This window comes from Protobothrops mucrosquamatus, unplaced genomic scaffold (assembly GCF_001527695.2).
Source record: "Protobothrops mucrosquamatus isolate PMUCROS unplaced genomic scaffold, P.Mucros_1.0 scaffold814, whole genome shotgun sequence".
NCBI lineage: Eukaryota > Metazoa > Chordata > Lepidosauria > Squamata > Viperidae > Protobothrops > Protobothrops mucrosquamatus.
The window spans coordinates 20,754-44,159 of record NW_015387077.1 but is presented as its reverse complement, the minus strand read 5'-3'; the positions used below and the strand labels follow the sequence as shown (position 1 = coordinate 44,159).

General features: G+C 39.9%; 1 protein-coding gene across 1 annotated transcript; it reads left to right on the top strand.

Annotated features, from left to right (window-relative positions):
• LOC107290049 (autocrine proliferation repressor protein A-like) lies at positions 1 to 22,082 on the top strand. The gene is made up of 13 exons (XM_029284669.1): positions 1 to 133; positions 4,231 to 4,414; positions 7,035 to 7,101; positions 10,916 to 11,035; positions 12,823 to 12,921; positions 14,425 to 14,514; positions 16,233 to 16,362; positions 16,892 to 17,012; positions 18,002 to 18,128; positions 19,263 to 19,351; positions 19,565 to 19,649; positions 20,205 to 20,270; positions 21,957 to 22,082. The coding sequence occupies exons 1-13, from the start codon at positions 1 to 3 to the stop codon at positions 22,080 to 22,082; spliced, it is 1,437 nt and encodes a 478-aa protein (XP_029140502.1).
• Positions 22,083 to 23,406: the final 1,324 nt, after the last annotated feature.

The window sequence follows — 23,406 nt, the reverse complement described above, 5'->3', positions numbered from 1 at the left end:
ATGGATCAGAAAGCTTTGGAGGATTACGTCAACCTTCCTGACCTTCATTATAGCTATACCCTTGTGTCTAAAGAGGAGCACCATGACTCCACTGTCTATTCCCTCAATATGACCTCAGTGAAGTGGTTGGATGGTAAGTAGCCCTCTGGAAGTGGTGAGTTGGGACTTACTTGATTGTTCCTCTTGGTGGAGAGGAAATGCAATCCTTCTCTGGGAAAAGAAGAATTAAAAAGGCAGGAGATGTTTTCTGACAAGATAATAAAAATGTACTTCTTCTTCATAAAACATGATGGGAAATAGTTGCCTCCCAATCCTGTTTTCTATTATAATCCACCTGTAGTTTGAACATAGATTTTTGCTATACTTACTTAAATCTGTCTAGAAGTGAAAGACAGAATAGCCATGCAATACTATTGTCATTGGAAGCCCCGGGAAACATGCAGCTGGAACCACCCACCAGCTTTCCAAAAGTTATGGTAACTTGATGCTCCACTGCTGAGCATCAAAAGACTCATATTCCTTTGATTTGTTTCCAGTTATTGGAACAAAGCATGACTGAGTTATAGCACTTTTTGAAGAAATGCAGTGAATTTTATTTATAGACTGGTCTCCAACAAGTCATCCCATATCTTGGGGAAGTGTTGAGTTAATGCAAATTGTCAACTCAAAAGAAACACTTCAAGCCTTTCTAGCAGAAGGGGGTTTGGGGGGCCATTTCACTCCCGCTCCCTATTCCATAATTCAAAAAGTCCTATTTTTAATCTTTTATTTCACTACCCAGGTGAAGTATAACTGTACAAATTTACAACCAGATTTACATAACTCAAAGGATAATTTTTATGCAACTGTAACTATAAAGCTCCATGAATCTTCTTATCTGGCATTTGCTCAGTGTCTCTCTCACCCATGCCACTGCTTCCTCATAGGCCAGGGCAATGCATTTTCAGACAGAGAACACGTGTTCTTTCAAGCACTTCCAGCCTTTCCCTTAGTAAGGTTGTTCAGTCACAGCGGCCTCACAAATCAACCTCATTTCTGATGGCTTGTGCTCTCTTGAATCAGCTAGAATCCTTGCTGATCCAAATGCAGATTGGGCTGTTCATAGACTCTGCCAGTCTTGATTGTCTCCACCAGCCATCACAAACTGGACACCTCTCACTCTTCTGGGTCCAGTCCTCTTCCCACCAGACACATGGGGGGATGCCCTCTTCATAGGAAGGGCTGATCCACCTTCCTGAACTTAGCTGTGAGCAGGCATATCAGCTGGGCACATGGCAAGGTGGAGAGAAAAACCTGGCATGTTCTATTACTCTTTCCTCACAAGTAATCTTTTGTTGCTCCCCTAAATGGGACGATTTGTTCCTTATTTCCCTCTTGTCTTCTTAAGCTGACTCACGAGTAACCGTTCTCTTCCTTTAAATTTTTGACTCTTTCCTCTCTTATTCTTAAGTAAACTTTCTCCCTCATTGTAAATCTGTGTTTTCTTTTGTATCTCCTTTGATTACTTAAGTCAGGGGTAGGCAACCTTGGCTCTTTTATGACTCGTGGATTTCAACTCCCTGGTCTCCAACCAGTCATCCCATATCTTGGGGAAGTGTTGAGTTAATGCAAATTGTCAACTCAAAAGAAACACTTCAAGCCTTTCTAGCAGAAATTCCTGAGCCAGCATGGCTGGCTCAGGAATTCTGGGAGTTGAAGTCCATGAATCATAAAAGAGCCAAGGTTGCCTACCCCTGACCTAAGTCATCCAGATACTTATCTTTTTCCTGGCCATTTCTTGCAGGCTTGGTCCCTTTGAATCAAACCTGCTAATATTGAGTCCCCCACAATCTGACACTTTTATATTTTGTATAAATTCTCAGTTTCTTCCATTCATTACCTTATCCTGATTACCTTTCAGGCTTCCATTGGTTTTCCCTGAAGCCACCTATCTCACTCTGTGATCTAATTAACTTATCTATTCATCTTTAGGGCCTGTTTCCTACACCCTGCAAATTTTGAGCCCTTGTCACCCAGTTTCTTTACCCTCAGATTATTCTTTTCCTTCTTATAGCAGACCTCTGTCATATGGTTGAGTACAGGCAGTCCTTGACGTATGACCACAATTGAGCCCAAAATTTCCATTGCTAAGCAAGACAGTTGTTGAGTTTTGCCCATTTTACAATCATTCTTGCCACTGTTGTTAAGTGAATCACAGCAACTGTTAAGTTAGTAACATGTTTGTTAAATGAATCTGGCTCCCCCATTGACTTTACTTGTCAGAAGGTCGCAGAAGATGATCACATGAATCCGGGACACTGCAACTGTCATAAATATGAACCAATTGCCAACCATCCAAATTTTGATCATGTGACCTTGGGGATGCTGCAATGGTCCCAACTGTGAAAAATGGTCGTAAATCATTTCTTTCAGTGCCATTGTAACTTTGAGCAGTCACTAGTACCAGGGGTAGGGAACCTTGGCTCTTTTATGACTTGTGGACTTCAATACCTAGAATTCCTGAACCAGCCATGCTGACTCAGGAATTCTGGGAGTTGAAGTCCACAAGTCATAAAAGAGCCAAGGTTCTCTACCCCTGCACTAGACAAATGGTTGTAAATTGAGGACTACCTGTAACTGGCAGGGGCATGGGATAATGCCATGGGGCACATCTTTCTGCCTATCCAAGCATGGGAGGAATGTATATTAGTGCAGTTGTCTGGGTGAATCCTGAAAGAAGGATCTGGAGTAGCTCTCTCTTTCTTCACTCAGATTTATTTGACTTCATTTCTAAAAATATATTAATCACTCTATAGCTTATGGTTTTCAGGGGGATAATCAACTAAAATAAATGAAATCCATATACAAATGCAATGTGATAGCATAAATAGTAAAATGAAATAACAATGGAGAGCAGCAGAAATAGTTCCTGGATTCAGTAGGCCCAATCTACATATTTGCCTTATGTGGGAGCACACAAGAATGTTATAGGCCATTGTACACTCTGGGCACTGTACAAAATTATAAAAACAGATAAAGCATGAAACCACACAGCTTGAACTAAAATAATCTTGAAAGAAACACAAATCAAAGAAAACAGCCCCCCCCATACAATAATACATTAACTCCAGGCCTGAGACCAAAGCAGGTGTCACTTCTGGCATTTCATCTCGTCGAGCTCTTTGGAAATCGAAGGAGTATCCTGGGATTGGCACACAGAGGCCACATAAGAAGCAATCTGGTCCAAGGCCTTAGTCACATGTCTATTAGAGGCTATAGCCAATAACTCAGCCAAACTGCCTGATAGGTCTTGTGCTACGCTGTCTCTGGAACTCAGCAAGGTCCATCAGTTGCCTGGGGCAGACCAACTTAACAGGCCCTTTTGCCCCACAGAGGTGGATGATCCCTTTATGGTGTGATAATGCAGGGGTCCCCAACCCCCCGGTCCGTGGACTGGTACCAGGCCACGGCATGCCAGCAATCGGTCTGCACAAACAAGCTGTTGAAGGAAAAGTCTTCATCAGGGTTCAGTCCAAGCTTGGGAATAAACAACATGGCGACTGCTTTAGGAAGAAGGTTGTAGTTTATTGAAGAGGAGAGCCAGACAGAAAGATGGCTCTGGAAGAAGAGAGAGCACATGTAGGGAGTGGGTTTTATACCTTCTTGGGCTTTTGTTTGGAGTTGTTTCCTGTTCCTGTTTGAGGCTTTGTATTTCCTGTGTCATGTACTTTGACCTGAGTCTGAGTGTGCCCCTTCGGCATCTGTGGGTTAATCCTATTATGTCCTGTCCTAGAGTTTGGGTGTGGTATGTAGATTTTAGGTCTCTTTGTCTTCTTAAGCTTCTAGCTGGAGGGCTACAACCTTCCTGAATGGATTATTAATCTGCATTTCTACAGAGCTGGTTTCTGCTTGGGAGAGGGAGACTTGGGGCTATTAAGAAAAACCGGGCATGCTTTTCTGCCTCTTTAAGATCTTTTGAGGAAATATAATTTTCTGCCCTTTTAATATTTCCTTCTCTGGGGGGCTGACTTCCCACAAAGCAAAGCCCCATCTGTGGGATGCAGGCAGCGCACAAAACCACACACTCTTGGGTCCTTGGAAAAACCTTTCTCTGTGGAACCAGTCCCTGGTGTCCAAAAGGTTGGGGACCTCTGTGATAATGTATCGTTGCTGGACTTTGTGTCTGGTTGCATTGGTGTGGGGCTTGGGAGTCTTATCTTTACTACAGTATATCTGTCTTTTCATCCCCAGATTCTGAAGTGGATAAAACAATCTGGTGGCATATGGTGACCATTGCTGTGCCCAAAGTATATAAGAATGCACAGATGAAGAAGTCATGTTTCCTTTTGCTTGCTAGTGGAAGAAATGACGATTCAGAAGAACCTGCTGAATACTCTGCTGATCAGATTAGAACTCTAGCAGTCACAACTGGATCGTATGTAAACTTTTCCTTAAGGAGGGGTAATGACAGGAGTTCAACAACTTCTTCGGGAAAGTTCTCAATGGTTTCCATAGGTACCAGGAGCCATGGTGGCACAGTGGTTAGAATGCTGTATTGCAGGCTAATTCTGCTGACTGCCAGCAGTTCAATCCTGACCAGCTCAAGGTTGACTCAGACTTTCACCCCTCTGAGGTCGGTAAAATGAGGACCCAGATTGTTGGGGGCAATAGGAGGATTCTGTAAACCACTTAGAGAGGGCTATGTAGCACTGTGAAGCAGTATATAAGTCTAAGTGCTGTTGCTATCATCAATCCTGCAGAAATTAGGAACCTGAAGACAGGAAGATGTGTTGTAGAAAGCAACAACTGAATTTGTATCAACTGTACATCTACTGTATCTCTAGTTATTTTTACATTTTCTTTATTTCATATAAGATTAGTATTTAAAACCTAATAATAAACAATTTAGGGGAGGAAAGTGGAATAGAAGTAGGATTAAACAGGGATGTACCTCTATCTTCCTAGATTAAGAATTACTATTGTTATTGGTACTTACTTGGACTTCTTGAACACACTCTTTCAGAAGTTTTGATCACAGCATTTTCTCCAAGACCCTATTCCTTTATTTCATCTGATCAACCTATTGGTCCATCATAAGTCTTTTTGTAGATTCTCCTGTGACTCTCCAAAAGACCATATTAAAAAGGAATTAAGATAGATGGCTCAGCACAAAGGCTCCAGAAGATAATTTGAGATATTAAGGGCAGCAAAGGAGAAAGACCATTAATCTTTTGAGGGAGGAAAAGATCTTTGGAGAGCTGGCAGAGGTAGAAGTGGAACAGCAATAACTGCAAACTTTATCAGAACAATAAGCAAAGCAATTAGAGGGAGGAAGACTGAATGAGGATTTCAGCTATTTGCATAATCATGATTTATAGTAGCATTATGTATTGCTCTGAAAATATAAAACATCTCTTCATTGTTGTTATATCAGTGTATGAAGATGCTATAAATCACTACAATGGAAATAATTTGGGGAGGGGGAAGCCAGGAAAAGAGAACAGAGTAGGTACCTCAAAGTGCCCACAGAAAGACTTATCCTATGTTACTCTTGCAACTATTCTGTGGAGCAAATTGGCTAGTGACCTTCACAACTGAGTTAGATTTGAACTTTGACATCTCAAGTCATTATTTAATTTCATATCACATTGACTCACAATGTCACAGAAGACACTTTCTAACTAGTTGCATTAAACCAAATGTCTTGTTGTTCCTTGGGGAGCCAGGTTGTGCTTGTGTGACCAAAATTGGCTGCAATATTCCAGGTGTGATCTTACTAGGGTTTTATAAAGCGGTACTAATATTTTGCGTAATCTTGATTCTATGCCTCTGTTTATACAACCCAGAATTGTATTAGCTTTTTTGGCTGCTGCTGCACACTGCTGGTTCATGGTTAAGTGATCATCCACTCGGACTCCAAGGTCCCTCTCCCAGTTACTGTTTTTAAGCCAGGTCTTGCCCAATGTGTACTTGTGCGTTTGATTTTTCCTGTCTAAATGTAAAACTTGGCTTTACTCCACGTTGAAACTCATTTTGTTGGATAGGGGCCATTGTTCAAGTTTGTCAAGATCTTTTTGGATCCTGAGCTTGTCTTCTGGGGTGCTGGCTACTCCTGCCAGTTTGGTGTCATCTGCAAATTTGATGAGTTCCCCTTCAATTCCCTCATCTAAGTCATTGATGAAGATATTAAAGAGTACTGGGCCTAAGATGAAACCTTGCGGTACCCCACTGTTTACTTCTATCCATGTGGATGCAATGCCATTGAGGACTACTTGTTGAGTATGGTTTGCCAGCCAGCTATAGATCCATCTGGTGGTGATGTTGTCTATTCTACCTTTTTCTAGCTTACCAAGGAATAGGTTGTGGTCTACTTTATCAAATGCCTTACTGAAGTCTAAGTATACTACGTCCAGAGTATTTCACTGGTCTATTAGTTTAGTCACTTTGTCGAAGAATGAAATAAGATTGGTTTGGCATGATCTGTTTTTAACAAACCCGTGCTGGCTACTAGTTATAACTTTGTTTGCTTCTAGTTGTTCGCAGATCTGTTTTTTGATTATCTTTTCTAGGATCTTCCCAGGTATTGATGTTAAACTGATTGGTCTGTAGTTTTCTGGGTCTGTTTTTTTCCCTTTCTTGAAGATGGGGACCATATCAGCCCTTTTCCAATCCTCAGGTACTTCCCCGGTGCTTCAGGATATTTAAAGATGTGGTGCAATGGTTCTGAGATAACATCTGCCAGCTCCTTCAGAACTCTGGGATGTAATCTGTCAGCCCGGGTGATTTATATTCATCAAGGGCGGATAGGTGTTCTCTTACCATTTTCTTGCTTATTTTAATTTTTGTTTCTAATTTGTCTTTTGCAGTGGTTTTTTTTGATATGTTGTGCTATAGTTTCTTTTTGTGTGAAGACTGATGCAAAGTATGAATTAAGCAGCTCTGCTTTCTCCCTGTTGCCTGTTATTTCCTTGCCGTCTTCTCTCTTTAGTGGACCTACAGTTTCCTTGACTTTTTTCTTGTTAATATGTTAATATGTATATGTATATGTAAATAAGATATAGAGAATATGAGAAACTGGAAAAATACCAGGGCCTGAAGGAGGAACTGGGGATGATGTGGAATGTAAAAGCCAAAGTTGTCCCAGTGATCATAGGACCAGTTGATTCCTAAGCTGGGGGAGTAGCTCCAACAGATCCCATCAGAGCTCCCTGTCCAGAAGAGTGCAGTGCAAGGAACAGCTGAGATAATCCTCAGACTCTCAGGCCTCTGTAGAGGACCCGAGATTTAGGAAGACATAGACCATGCCTAAGCATGACAAGGGAATTTTTATATACAGAGAAAATACAGTACTGTACATACATACATACATCTCTCTTTCTCTAAAGTCACATCATATTGCTCTTCTTTCTATAATCTATCCTGTCTAATCATAAAAACCATAAATTGCGACTTCGTTCTTTTCATTTTTTTTCATTTTTTCACAAAAAAATTAAAAAGATGCTTCCAGTCACAATAAAAATATAGATAATGTCTTTTCTCTTATTAAACAAGTTATATTTAATCCTAATATTTTTCTCTTGCCATATAAATTCAGATATATATTGTTGTCATTGTTTAAATAGTATATCTGATGTCAAAACACATACATTGTCTGAAACAAAAATATCATTTTGGGGGGGAAATCATTTTATTACACAAATTGTCCCCAACAATGACAGTTTTAATTTCTCCAATCTTAATATGTCATTCTTAATTTCTGTCCTTGTCTTAACATTATTATTTTGAAATAGCATACAGTTCATATTTGTCACATTAATACTCAAATATTTTACTTTTTTATCACTCTTAAGTCACATTTTGTCCATCAGTTCTAATTAATCTTATGGTTTCATGTCTTTGTTAATATTTTTGTCTTCTCTTTATTAATCTTAAATCTGCTAATATATGAAATTCCTTTGATTTTTCCCATTACTGCTTCTACTCCCTCTAGTGGATCTTCTAAAATTAACAACTCGATACCCACAAATGACCTTAATTTATAAGTTTCAAGCTATATTAATATTCTTAGATGCAGAAAAAGCCCTTTGATGATTTGGATTTTTGTTGTTGTTTAAATTTCAGGAACATATGAACTTTATTAAATAGGTAAAGCTGATTTATACTTCTCAGAAAGCACAAATAACTAACAAAACCTTGTTAGGGGACAAGACAAGACATTCACTATCTCCAACTTTGTTTATTTTGGTTCTTGAAGTATTGAATACAGGTAGTCCTCAATTTATGATCACAACTGAGCCCAAAATTTCTGTTGCTAAGCAAGATAATAATTAAGTGAGTTTGCCACATTTTACAACCTTTGCCAAAGTTGTTAAGTGAATCACTGCAATTGTTAAGTTAGTAATATGGTTGTAAAGTGAATCTGGCTTCCCCATTGACTTTGCTTGTCAGAAGGTCACAAAAACTGATCACATGATCCCGGGACATGGCAACCGTCATAAATATGAACCAGTTGCCAAGCATCCAAATTTTGATCACGTGACTATGGAGCTGCTGCAATGGTCCTAAGTGTGAAAAACAGTCATACGTCACTTTTTTCAGATCCGCTGTAACTTCGAACGGTCACTAAACAAATGATTGTAAGTTGAGGACTACCTGTATAAGACAGGGTCAGAAAATTATGGGGGTTATGATTAAAAAAGAAATCTATAAATTATGAGTGTATTTGCTAAAAATAGTTTAATAATTATTCGAATATCTTCTCCAAGGCTGCACTTACGTGTCATTAAGAGTTTTTTAAATGGAGACTGTTTTTTAACTCCAGCAAAATTCAAATCCAGACTAATCCATTATTTTCTTATATTGCAATACTATATTAGAGTTGGATCTAGTGGAATAAGCCTAATGTTAATCATCTGAAAAGCAGAATTATTCTCAATGTCACATAGCTAAACATGGCCCTAGAGTACATGAGCGAGGGCCATGAATTTTAGAGCAAGCTGATTGCATTACAGGACACTTAGCTACTAAACAGCAAACATACCCACCGTTCTCTGCTTTTCAGCCACCTCTAAAAAATCAGAGTTTTGCTACAGTTGATAAATATAAATTAGCTACTAAATGAGTTGTTCATTCAATGCAACATAATCAATTCCTATTCGTTACAATTGCAGGTCAGATCTTTGCCTGACATATATGGATTGGGGGGGAGGTGAGGGTGGAGAGACAAAAGTGGTGACAAAATGCTCCCAGGATGGCAGAACTCAGATTTATTGTTTTTCTGATGAGTGGGTGGGATGATGAATGGATGTTTATGTACCTGTGGTTTGATTTTCATTTTGTTGAAATGAAAACCTTGGGCCCTTTCAATTGTTCCTTTCTCTTTAGAATAATGGAATAGTCTTGACATAACAGCTAGCCACTGACAGTATTATTATTATTATTATTATTATTATTATTATTATTATTATTATTATTATTATTATTATTATTATTATTATTATTATTATTATTTTCAGCCCTGTGACAGCTGGGGGATTCATGGGGTCATAAAAAGGGGTTGAAAGCTGGGTCCAGCCCACAGGCTGACTAATTTTAAAACGGCATCTGCCTGATGCTGTTGGTGTCAAACTATTTTGTTTGAGTTTGCTTATGACAGAGCAGGTTCTGCCAAAGTGGGGCGATGTTTTTGTTCTTCAGAACAGATTTGGACTGACTGGTTTGTCTTGGCAGGCTTGCAGTTCTTCTGATGCAAATCCCCTTCCAGCCTCTCACTTTCTACGTAAGTACTTGTGGGTTTTACCTGCTTCGAAGTTCCCTTCTGGCTTTCAAAGGAGAGAGAGTGACGCAGGGCAATAATTTTGGATCCCAAAGAAGCTCCTGATGGAAAAAGTCTGCAATAGACTTTATGGCCTGCAGCACTGCAGAGGAGTGCAGGTAGTGACATTCAAACAGAACCAGAAAACAGAATCAACAGCCAGCATTTCAAGAGGCATGAACTGAGTGGATTTTAAAAAACACAGTATAGCCCCTTAGAGATATTTTTTTAACAAAATGAAATCACTCATTCGTATATCGTGTACATGTACTCCAATACTTAATCTATGTAAATTTGGAAATAATGTGTACTACACACACACACACATGCACAAACACACACAAAAAACCCCAATGGTAACTTAAATGGATAAACATATACATGCACATATGGCTCTTGAGTAAATGCTATATATTGGTCTGCAACTTTGGAGTCCTACCAATTTTCTTGTGCTACTTTATTGTATATGGACTAAGCAGCCTTTCAAAACTTGAAAATAATAGTTCTATCATATTCTTCATCTTGCATGGAGTTTCCATAGCAGCAGGAACAGATCCAGAAAAAGTTCTTGAAATTTTGATCCTGGCAATATCCCTGTGGTGACATTTGAGTGTTTTGCAACTGGTGGGCATTTACAACATCCTGTAGATACTTAATCACTATTTGTACATTTCACAATTAGCTTCCAATAAGCAAAATCAATGGAGAAGCTATAAAGCCGTATAATTGCAAGTTGTAATGATGTGAAGGCTTGCTGAATGGAAAGTCTATTGCAGTCATGCAATGTAACCATGTTGCTTAGCAATGGAGATGTCAGTCCCAATTGCAGTTGCTAAGTGAGGACTACTTGTACTTACATAACTTTTACAAGAGCAATACACTGCAGTTACAAACATGAAATCATACATAATTTTTACTAGACTGCAGTTGAAGATAAAAATACAAGTATGATTGTAAATTATTGGCTAAAAGTCTCTTGAAAAGCAAAGAGGTTAGGCTGAGTGCTGAGCAATTTACAACAGATGCTGGGAAGTGGACAAAATGCATTCTTCCTTAGAGCAAGTAGTATATCTGCCATTATTTTGTTAAACAAGAAATGACTATTTTTCTTATTATTTCTAGAAACATCCTTTTGGGATGAAGAATATAACAGAAAATAGTGTGTTTGCATATGTTTTGTGGAGATTTATTAATGATCCAACCAGTTCACTGGACTGGATCATCCAATTCCCAATGGTCAAGGTAATCCTGAAATTCACATTCTTTACTATAGGGTTGTAGAGCTTGGGATCCTCCAGAGATTATTGAACTCAAATCCCTATCAACCCCAACCCGCATGAATAAAAATGTCAGACTGGTAATCTGCAACATATAGACCAGGAATCCCCAACCTCCAGGCCATGGACCAGTACTGCTCTGTGCCCTATTAGGAACCCAGCCATGCAAGTGAGCGAAGCTTCATCTGCACATGTGGGGGCTTGGGGAAGCACGTGAAACTATCCCACCCACCTATCTGGTCCGTGGAAAAATTGTTTTCCATGAAACCTGTCTCTGGTTTCAAAAAGGGTTGGGACTGCTGATATAGAGGGCTGCAGATTTCCCATATTTACTATACAGTGTGGCTGTTGAACCCAGTGGAAACTTTCTAGAGGATTGATGACTTGTGTAGCTATACGCCCTTCTAATGTCTGTGTCTGTAGACCAGAGTCCCTGACGCCCGGTCCACGATCCACTACCGGGCCGCGGCCCATCAGGAACCAGGCCACCACAATGTAAAAAAGATGTTGAGACTCTAGAAAGAGTACAGAGAAGAGCAACAAAGATGATTAGGGGACTGGAGGCTAAAACATATAAGGAACGGTTGCTGGAATTGGGCATGTCTAGTTTAATGAAGAGAAGGACTAGGGGTGAAATGATAGCAGTGTTCCAATATCTCAGGGGTTGCCACAAAGAAGAGGGAGTCGAGCTATTCTCCAAAGCATCTGTTCCGTCCTGTTCTTCGTTACCTACCTTTGAATACTTTTTCTATAGGTTGAATCTTTATTTTTCTTTAAAGGACTGTTAATCTTGTTAATTAGTCACCTTGTTGGATGAAGGTCTTGGATACTTACGAGGTTGTGACCTTAAAAAATTCTTCTCTGACCTGTCGGTAAACAGACTTTACCGTATCCCAAAGGACGGACTGCAGGGGGTTGGACTAGATGACCTCCAAGGTCGCTTCCAACGTTGTTGTTATAGTTATTATTATAGTACTATATATGACATCAGGCCACACAAGTGGTGAGTGAGTGCGTGCCGGTATGTACGGTTCCACTTGTGTGAGCTGTGGGCACTCACGCATGAAGCTCCATTTGTGTGGGCAGCAGGCACTGGTGCAAATTAAGATGTGCACTCACATAGGACCATCCCCTCTGGTCCGCCAAGCCAGAAAGGTTGGGGGGGACGTTGCTATTTAGACCACATGGTGATTACCCTGTGAGCTGTAGAAAACTCCTTTCTATTTAACATCAGCAATGCTTAGTTGTTAGTGAAAAGAAAGACGAAAGAAAGGCATTCTCAGACCAAACTGTTCACAGGTGTGAACAATAAAAAGGTTTCTAAAATACTGTTGTTCTCTTCCTAGGAAGATTTCATTTTAAAAAATCATTAGCAAATAAATTGTACGTACCACATTTAGAAAAGAATGACAGGAGTTTTAAAGAGACGCACCTAAATAAAATCTTGTGGTTGCTTTAAGATTAGCTTAGCATTGCCACAAAACATTTAATGACATAGATGATGCGATGGCTAACTTTTCAGGTTATGGGAAATGAATAAAATATACAATAATTGTTCTGCTGTCTCACATGTTGAGCACTGCTTGTTCTGTTTCCCCCCCTTTCAGCAGAGAGATATTGGTTTTTCACGGGAGCCTATTAAACATATATGTTTAAACCATAATTTTGTTGATGCTTTGAATGTACCATGTCAAATCTGCATTGAAGTCTGTCTCTTTGCAGAAGCTATAATCCTGCTCTCTTCCTGTGCAGGCCACTGTGCGAGCCATGGACACAGTTACAGATTTCTTGCTGAAACAGACTTGTGAAGACGTACAAATCACCGAATTTATGCTAGTAGGCTCATCCAAGGTATCTGAGAGGGCCAAGGCCTAAGTAAGATGGCTGGACAGTTAGAATTTTTTTAAATTTTTTTTTATTATTATTATTTAAAAAAATCCATTTCTACATTGAATTTTTTTTTAAGGTGTGCTCTCCATTCACTCTCTGGTGGATCCCTCCCTTTTATTCCCCCACCCCCTTTGTCTTCTCTGCTTCTATTTCTTCCTTGGTAGAGCTAACATAACTTGGCTGCAAAAATTCTGATGAGCTCCAAATGGCAACAGAGTTTTCTATACCTGCTAGTTATATCTAGTGGTTGCCTGGACTTTTGCAGCCCACGTGTGATAATCCCTGTAAATTTGTCTGGCATCCAAGAGTCTACATCAGACATGTCAAACTCGCAACGTCACGTGACGTCGTGCAACGTATCAGAGCTTTTTTGCCATTGCCGGCAATGGGGTGGGCGCAGCTTCGATATGATGAAACCGGCCCGTGGGCCGGCAGTTTAACACCCCTGGTTTACATAGTGCTGAGCCCTAGTGGCGCAGTGGTTACAATGCAGCATTGCAACCTGACTCTGCCCACAGCCTGGTGTTCGATCCTGATGGGCTCAATAGCAATAGCATTTAGACTTATATACCACTTCGCAGTGCTTTACAGCCCTGTCTAAGCAGTTCACAGAGATAGCATATTGTCCCCAACAATCTGGGTCATATTTTACCGACCTTGGAAGGCTAAGTCAACCTTGAGCCGGTAAGATTCGAACTCCTAGAGCAGTGGTGGGAGTCAGCCAGTTCGCACAATTTCGGCAGAACCGGTAGCTAATTTTTTGTTGCCCAGGCCCAGAACGGACTTCCGGAAGCAGCATCCACACAGAGAACCGGTTGTTCACATATTTGAATCCCACCACTGTCCTGAAGTGAGCAGTGAGTTAGCCTGCGATACTGCATTCTAACCACTGCACTGCCACAACTCTCAAGGTTGACTCAGCCTTCCATCCTTCCAAGGTCAGTAAAATGAGGACCCAGATTGTTGGGGGCAATAGGCTGACATTTGTAAACCACCCAGAGAGTGTTGTATATAACAGTATATAAATCTATAAGCTATTATGGGACAGTATATAAATCTATAAGCTATTGCTATTGCTATTGCTATTGCTCAAAGATGGGAAAAAATCAAAGGAGACACAGCTGAGTCCTGAGTGAAATCCTTCTTCATTCTCTGGTGGCTGCCAGCACAAATTTTAAAGTTACTACCAAGACAGCTGTATAATAGTATAAAAGCAAACAAAAAGCAAAAAAAAAACCCTCTGCAAGTATGTTATGAGAGAAATGTATATAGATCTACAATTAATCTTTAATGTGATAGAGTGGTGGTGTGATGCGTTGTAGGTCATGCAGTTGTAAACATCAAAAAAGTACTCCTCATCACTGTCTTTCTTCATTAAAGTGTTTAAAAGGCTACCCATCTCAGAAAAATTCCTGAGTTTATTTCCAGCAGCTCTTCTCCATCTTTCTATTTTCCCCCTCTTAGCGTGGATGGATTGCTTGGCTGACTGCAGCCATTGACAAGCGCGTGGTGTCATTTGTCTCAGTCGTTATGGACGTCCTGAATTTGGTTGAGGTGAGAGTTTTCAGATGCAGTACCTATACACCTGTACTTTGTGTATACTGGATTGGCTTGGAACAGAAGAAATCTCCTGTTTCTCCAGATTTTTCTAAAGGAGCTTCTTATCTTTTTGAAGGAGTTCCATAATTATAAAGTTAAACGCGAATCTTATGCATTGGTTTCGGACTACCAGAGTCTGTAATTAACCCACTGAAGTCGATTACCTTTACTTTTAACCCAATGCCACCTTCTCCCCACTTGTCGGACAAAATCTAAAAAGACCTGAACTGGAGTGTTACTAGGAGTGGTCGTATCGTTCACCCTTTCGTGACCTTTTCAACATCAGGTTTTATTACCTACGACCAAGCTGCCATTGCTGGCTCTCATTTTAATGGGGAAAAACGTTCTGTTCTGTCAAAGCTACTGTCAGATCAATACCAGCACTTTCCTATTTGCATGTCACTTCTCCACTCAGTTCAGATTGAGCTGAGATAATGAATCTAAACTTCTGCACTTGAACATGTAGGCTTACAAATTATTGCATAAACTGGAAGGGGCATTTTGTTTCAAGGTTTGAGATGATTAAATATAAGTACATAAAGTTCTCAGGGGGTGTTCCCCAAAAGAAGGCTACTTTGCAGATTTTGCCAATAGTTTCTGTAGCAACTACCACCAACCTCCTCCCAACATCCTAGTGCAGTGATGGCAAACTTTTTAGAGACCGAGTGCCCAAACTGCAACCCCAAACCCACTTATGCATCGTCGAGTGCCGGGTGGGTGTGGCCCATTGGGTAGGTGTGGCCCATTGGGTGGGCGTGGCTGCGGTGGTAACAGCAGACTGGGTGGGACTAAAAAGTTCAATCAATCAATTCCAACTTTGCAAGATCTTTTTTTTTCCCCGCGAGAAGTTGAAATTGACTGATTGAACCTTTTTTTTTTTTTTTGCATACAGCGGCAAAGGCCTAAAACAAAAAGGTTTTATAAAACCCAGCTGAAGGCCTAGGACTGGGGCGACGGCGCGCGTGCCCACAGAGAGGGCTCTGAGTGCCACCTCTGGCACCCGTGCCATAGGTTCACCACCACTGTCCTAGTGTAACGGTAAGGTGAAGGATTTATAGAAAATACAAAATGACTGCCAGAAAGAAAACAAAAATTTAAAGTTTTTCCATTTGGGTTTTTTTTTAAAGGAGGAGTACAGTTAGACTGTCCTAAAAATAATTGGAAGTCTCTCCTTTGTCCCTAGAAAAGTTCAGTGAAATTATCATCTCTGTTACTTCACTCGAAATTAAAAAAAAATTGAAAATAAGCATTTGCTTCAAAGCAGACATGTTATCTGATGCGTCACAAAAAAAAATAGATGCATTCCAAAAGTCCTAACTAAAATGTCCCTCGAAGAAGCTATCTCTTTCTAAGGCTCTATGTTACAAGACCTCCTTTTGTGTACCCCATCTAGTTCATAGCAAATCCCCTGCCCCCCCTGAAAATTTCAGAGAGTTGAAGTTCTCAGAAATGGAGGGCACAAGGTTGGGAAAAGCTGACATTTATGCTACAATATGGTTTGAACCCAGGATTACTGACAGGACCTCAGGAGCCAAACAATGTTCAGTACTTGCAGAATTGGTCTACCCATGTGACTGGGGAGTCAGTTACTTAAAAATCTAATGCCAACAATTTAGCTTTTTGTCAAGCTTCCCTTCATTGCATCAAAAGGTCACAGCTATAACCTTCTGCAGAATTTACATCACCAGTACAGATCATATTGTGGCTGGAGTTTCGCACTGGCACCTTTCTACTACATCAATATTACTCAACAGATCGATCATCCCCGTTTTGAACTTATTGCTTCGAATATCGACCCTTTGAGTAAGTAAGCACCACCGAAGGTGAAATGAATGGGTTGAATTAATGAAGGACTAGATTATAGGACTGTGATGTTTAGCAGGAGACAAATGGATTTAGGGAGATGCAGAGTATGTGAAAGAAACTGAGGCATACAATGATGGGCTGTGAGAATAACCTTGAGGAACAGGTGGGAGAGCTATAGCCAATGGAATGGTCGGATAAGAGAAATCTCAGCCCAAAGAAGAAATTGTTTGAGAAAATGTCTCAGACCAGACCCTCCCTAATTCTCTTCAGGATAAAGGCAGGGAGGGGAAGATGCAATCAGAGTTTCAAGATTCTGTTACTTTGACCCTCTACGTTGGTGTCCACGTCTGCCTTGAAGGGCTGACATATAGTTAAGGTGTGGGTGAGGGGACAAATTAAATATCAAAAGCAGTTCTATTCTCTTTCCTCCAAACAATTACCCCTATCCTATTTTGCTCTGTGCTCAACTTGAGGCAAGGCTGAGACCCACACCTTCCTTTCCCCCCCCTTTTTTTCCTGTTCCCAGAATATAATGAGCATTATGTCAACAAAGCAAAGTATCTAATTGTGGCATCAGGAGATGAAATGGGCCAGCCTGACAATTCTTATTATTATTTTAATCAGCTAACAGGAAAGAAATATCTCCGGTGAGTTGAGCCATAGTAGAATGTTCTCTGTTATATGTGTGTGTGTGTGTGTATACATACATACATACATACATACATACATACATATATGTAGGTCTTTGGTTATTTGAGTTTTCTCCCGCGTAAAATTGGAAGTGTCTTGGCGATGTTTCAACGAAGTCACATTCGTCATCTTCAGGCTGAAGACACCAGCCTGAAGATGACGAATGTGACTTCGTCGAAACATCGCCAAGACACTTCCAATTTTACGCAGGAGAAAACCCAAATAACCAAAGACCTACATATAAATATATATAGAGGGTTGCATTTTTAGAAGAGTGGAGGGGAGTTGAGAAATAATCAGTGCTCAGCGAGAGTTTGAATTAATGAGTTGCAAATAAATTGTACAAAAACAGTGCATCCAAGGGATTGTATTACAATTACAATTCAACTCTTGCAACAACTATACTGGTAGCATAGGTTAGATGGTCAGTTTCGATTTAAAATGAAAAAAAAATTGTGCTGGGCAAAGTCCAATCCCTCCTTCGGACAATAAACTCAATGGATGAGATAATTAGTTAATCTAGAGCTTAATGAGAGGCAGTGGAGGAGAAGAATCAGACTTACTGTTCCTAAATGCCTTATAATAATGACAAGCTTGCCTTATTTGGAAATTGCCTCAGATTATATCTTGAATTCGAATTCTCTGATATAGTTTGTGGATTTATTGGATTTTGCCGATACATGAGTAGCATCAATCCTATATAATATCCAAGGATCACTAAATAGCCTCCTTGGTCAGGGTAAAGGAGGAATGGCATTTTGTTTGGGAGCAGAAAAATAACCCAGTGCTGCAGCTTATTTTAACACCATAGCAGACTTAAGGATTTGTTTACTTTGTGTGCCAATGCAAAATTAAATAGGCAACTGTGCAAAGTTGTTTCAAAGCGAACTCTTACTATTCAAGCAATGCATACATTTCACACCGTTCTCACCCTGATCATTTATAGGATCATCCCAAATATGAACCATGCCTTAGCTTTCTATGGAGAGAGTATCAGAATTCCAATCACCACTTTTTACCTTATCACCATGCAGAATCAACAGCATCCCCAGGTCCATTGGAACAGGACTGTGGTGAGAGACATATTATTCACAACAGCCAAAAATAATTGCTCTGCTATGCTAAAATAAGAGTTTAGGTTCCCACAAAAAGGCGTTTTCAACAATCAATTTAGAACACCCCTTATTACCTTAGTAGTATATCCAATATTATGGCCAATGAGAGCACCAACCTGGAACCCTCCAGATGGAATGGTTGAGAATTCTAAGGGTTTCAGTCACTAATACCCCTGGTGGACACTTGTTGGGAAACCTTTGTTACGTTATTCATTATTTTTAAGTAAGTGTTTAAATTAGCTATTTCTTTATTTTGAGCAAACATTAGTCCCAGCCACCCCATATAGACTGTACTCCCTATCCAATTCTGAGTGGGAAAATGTACTTTCCATTCTTTGAGAACTGGGGTGATAAGGGTGGGTGGGAGAACTGGGGTTGGTGGGAGAAGGAGAGCTGGAGCAGGAGGATTACAGCCCTGAGGACCACATGCAATACCAATTGTTGGGGTAAGGATCAGGGTCCATAGATTCAGTCCTGTCCACCCAGATACCAGCTTACCAATGATCTCACTGCAGGTGAGATAGCTAAGGCAAAAAGGATTCGCTTGCCTGTCTCTTTCCTGATGCTCCAATGTTGCTTCCACTGCTGATTTTGCACAGAGCTCTCTGTGGTCCAGTAACCATAAAATTCTCTCAGAACAGAAGGCATCAGATGAATAGGAATGTAAACCTTAAACAGACGTAACAGAAAGTCCCCATCCTTTAAAAAGAAGAATCACAAACCCACCCATGCACTGATGTGCTTGTCTCTTAGTGCATGTTTTGCAGCCATCATTCTTACCCTTTCCAAATATCAAATCCAGCTTCAAGTTACTGAAGTTTGCTTGTTCCATAGATCAGGTGTGTAGAAAGCAGTTTAACTGATGGTCCATCATATCTTGACTTCATCCAGTCATAATAGAGGGTGATGAGGATTGACTTCCAATACATCAGAACAGCAGCAAATTGGAGAAGGCAGCATTAATGACATGGGCATCCAAGATTTGATTTACATACCAACAGTGTTTTTGTTTCCATTTAGGGAAAAGGAAAACAACACTCAGAAGGACACCTGCCTTCATTTCTTTCTCACTGTTCCTTCCTCTTTTTCTAGAAAAATACTGGAGGAGCTATTTACTTTTCCACAGACCAGGAGCCTTCATTGATCTATGCTTACTATGCTAACACTAACGATGAAACAAGGTATTGGGGCCCTATACATTTATATATATATATATTCATTTTCTGTCTGTTTTTGAGAGTTAATTTTGCAAAACCAAATGACATATTTTTTAAAAAAAATGATATAAACCAAAAGAAGACATAGAATTAAAATGAGAAATAAACCAATTCCAAAAAGGAGGAAGAAAAAATACTGGAGTGTACAATTTTCTCCTCTACTTTTAACATCTGTAGGAGAGATTTCCGGATGCACGTGTTATCTGGACAAGAAGCTAAAAGGAATCCTATTAAATGGAATCGTGCTAAGGTGAAGAAAGTGGTGAGTAGACATTCATTCATTCATTCATTCATTCATTCATTCATTCAGCTTTGGTGGAGAAAAATAAAGCCATCCAATTAATAGCAAGCACCCCCTAGGTATATAAACCATTGATGGGAAACTTATGGATGTTTAAATATTGCTGTTACACTACAGTTCCCAACATATCTCACCATAGAGTGTCTACCTCAGCAGCTCCTTCATCTGTCATATCTGAAGAAGCTTTAGCACATAGTAACTCATCAGATAGAGTGGTTATCCAGATCTCACCTTGGGCCAGCTCCTTGATTCTCCTATCTGGCCATTTTCAATGCAGCAAAACATTTGTTTTTATCTGCTTTGCCTTCCTTTCTCAATATATGGGTCAGCTCCCCAGACTGCACATTCGGGCTCAATCTGGCCAAAACTAGCAAAAACTCAAAAAAAGCCATTATCAGTCTTTGTAAATAATACTTATTCAGATACACCAGTGGTTTGATAGCTTATTTCCTCATGGATGATTTCAACTTTCTAAACAGTAATCAGCTATTTCTTGTCTTTTTCGTTCTTGGAAAGAGCACAAATGTTTATAAGAAAGAAATGAAAAACCCAGACAAAGGATGGACAGGATTCTTCATTGAGGTAAATATTGAGTTTTGTAGATAATGTTTTGATGGGGGAGGGGCAGTCAAAGTTAAAGACTGGGCTTCCTCCACTTCTGGATATTCAAGACTTCTTACCTGAATAATCGGCTTTTATAAAGCTGGGCTTGAGTGGGGGGGGGCACCAAAAGTTTTTAAAGTAGGCCACATCCCTGCCCCTGTGCGCAAGAATTGTTTCACACTTGCAAAAGGAGCATGTTTTAATTAAGATCCTGGGTATTCTAATGTTTGAAAGGGGAGGGGAGGGGTGGACTTGAGGTTTGCAGGGGCAGAGGGGGCAAATGATGATATGGACAATCCATCCATTTTGGAGTTGTCTGTACTTAGGGGGCAGAAAGTCTACTGCAGAAATTATTTCAGCATTCTGATGCAAGTGTCCTATTCTGCAAATGCTTCTGCATCTGCCTCTGTCTTTGTTGTTTCAAAGGAGGAATAAACAAGGGGAAATGAGGGCTAGAACTAATGTGAAAAGGGGAGGGCCACATTTTCAGGGGGGGGGAGACAAGTGGTTATCTGATAGCCCTATGCAATGACATGGAGTTTGTCTTCTGCCCCCACTTGATATTTTTTCTTATAAAAGCAGCTGTATTTTCCATTGTCTTTAGATGCTTCCATTTTAAATTAACTCTTTCCCACTGCTCCTGACACATTTTTTGCCATTGATGTAATCTAGGATGTTTCAGTGATAGTGTGGTTGATGACAGGGTCAGGGGCTGGGACCTACTTAGCTCCTATTGGTTCTTTCAAACTGGCCCCTCCTCAAGGATCAACCTGTTGCAGATGTTGCAGTGCTGTGATGCAGTAAGGCAGAGATGCACAGTGAAGCTAGAGAGAAAGAGAAACAGTAGTTTTCATCTCTTCTGTTTGAAAGTGCAGTCCCCCTCCATGTTTGTCAGCCATTTTACTACAAATACAAACCTACTGGGTCATCTATGGAATCAGGAGAATTTTTTCCTTTCTTACCAGGTGATCCCTGCTGAGTTCATACATCAGCATCCTCAATACCAGAATATAGATCTATCTATCAAAAATGACTTCCTGTCCTAGAGGCAACCCACCTTAGAGTGTGGAATTACGCTAATAATTCTTTAGAATTAGTAATTCTTAGAATCACACTAAAGTGAGAGCCAGTTTGGTCTAGTGGTTAGGACACCAGGCTAGAAAGCAGGAGACTGTGAGTTCTAGTCCCACCTTAGCCATGAAAGCCAATTGGGTGACTTTGGGCCAGTCATTCACTCTCAGTCCAACTCATCTCACAGAATTGCTGTTGTGGGGTAAATAGGAGGAGGAGGATGCGTTGGATATGTTCACCGCCTTGAGTTATTTGGATAAATAAAGTCTGGATATAAATAAATAAATAAATAAAATTACCTGGAAGATAATACTCAGTGGAAAAAACAATTTGCTTAATTTATGCTGTGTTAAATCTATAAGGGCAGTACTACTTGCTAACCAGAAGGGCATACAGTATTATATTGCAGTATCCTTCTCTACTAGTTCAAAAATAGATGGACTGCATGTTAATATAGCTGCCCAGCTATGCCACTTAATGCATCCCCCACCATCTTCATGAGCAATGTAAATTGAAGAATAAGGAACTGTTTGGCCCAGCATTCTTTGGACCCCGTTCTGAAGCAGGGCTTTAAAGAATATGATTCCATTACAGGCTACATATGCCGGCTTTGGGGATTCAAGTGAAAAATTAATAATAACATCCGAGCTTCACATAATCCCAGAAACCTTTCCATGTGAGGACTGTGTTGGAGAAGGGTGCTACAGCAAACTTGTCTGAGAACATTCAACTAAAATGGAAGATGCCTTTGAATGATCAATAAGATGACAGAAAAGCGGTGGCCGTCCAATTTCTGGAATAACCTAGAAGAGGGAATGGCCAGTGTGCTCTTTCAGATACTGCTGGGTCTACTGGAAGCTGTACTTCAGTAATCTCTACAACATGGCTTCCCCATCTTTAGCGTAGGTAGTCTGACTCACATTTTGCAATAAATAAAGCAAGCTATTTTCAAGGAATCATCTGTGAATCATAGTGGTAACAAACACTAATGACTAGATATAGTTGCCTTCAAATGATTTCTTTTTTTGTTATGGCTTCTCCACAATTTTCCTTTCTTTTACTTAATAAAATCTTACTCTGCATCACATCTGGCTAATTGGAATTAATGTATGTTTAATATATGTTTGGGATTACAAAGGGATTGAGGTTCAGTACAATGTTTGGCAATCTGGAAGAAAAAAGATTGCATTGATCTCTATCTCTGTGTGAAGACGTTTTAAGGACAGGGCAGAATTGAGACATTCATTACCTTTGTTATATATTACAGAGAAACTGTGATAAACTTATCACACTTTATATACAGAGGGAATGTGTAGCATTAATTCTTAAATCACATTTAAGTGCAGTTGGAGAAAAACAGATTTAGGAATATTCCCAACCATCTTCAGAATGTATTTGCATTTATCAACAGCTTCTTCTAAAACTGTGGTCCAGTATGTTGGTGCCACTAGTTAGTAAATACCATCCATTTAGTAGTTAGTAGTGGCACCAACATATTGCACTTGTGAACAATTAAAGGAGGTGACAGATGTTTCTAGTCTCTAGATGACAGAAATCTATCATAATTTTTACTATTCTCTGTAGACTCCTTAGAGGAAAGCTGGCAGATGCAAGAATCTCAAATAATATAAAAGTGAGTTATAGCACTTTATCTTTACAAGGAGCTATAATATATTCCCAAACTTCTTGGGGGAGGAGAGAAGGAAGATAGCCTGAACACTTTACAGAGACATAATAGCATGAAGTCCCAGAAGTTTTCTGGACACCATCCCAATTTTAATTCTTCCCTTTCAAGTTATTTATAATAAGCTGTCAGGTTCTCCTTTGTTCCCTCTTGAGTTTCTATTGGGCCAGTTGATAAGCTTTGCAGCTGCAGTCATACATTCAAACAATCTGCTCAACGTTGAGTTATTTAGAAATTTATTATTGCAGATTAAACTTCGGCTCTGGATCTGTCACAAGGGAGCCCCCTTGTGATCGAACATAGTCATCAGTGAAGGCCTTGCCCTTGTGAATGAATCCATCTGAGTTTTGGTGAGGGGTG

Excerpts from the sequence above, each read along its gene's own strand:
- LOC107290049 (XM_029284669.1), top strand. The coding sequence starts at position 1 with ATGGATCAGAAAGCTTTGGAGGATTACGTCAACCTTCCTGACCTTCAT. Across the intron at positions 11,036-12,822 it reads TCCAATTCCCAATGGTCAAG|GCCACTGTGCGAGCCATGGA; the intron begins GTAATCCTGAAA and ends CTTCCTGTGCAG. Across the intron at positions 14,515-16,232 it reads ACGTCCTGAATTTGGTTGAG|AATTTACATCACCAGTACAG; the intron begins GTGAGAGTTTTC and ends AACCTTCTGCAG.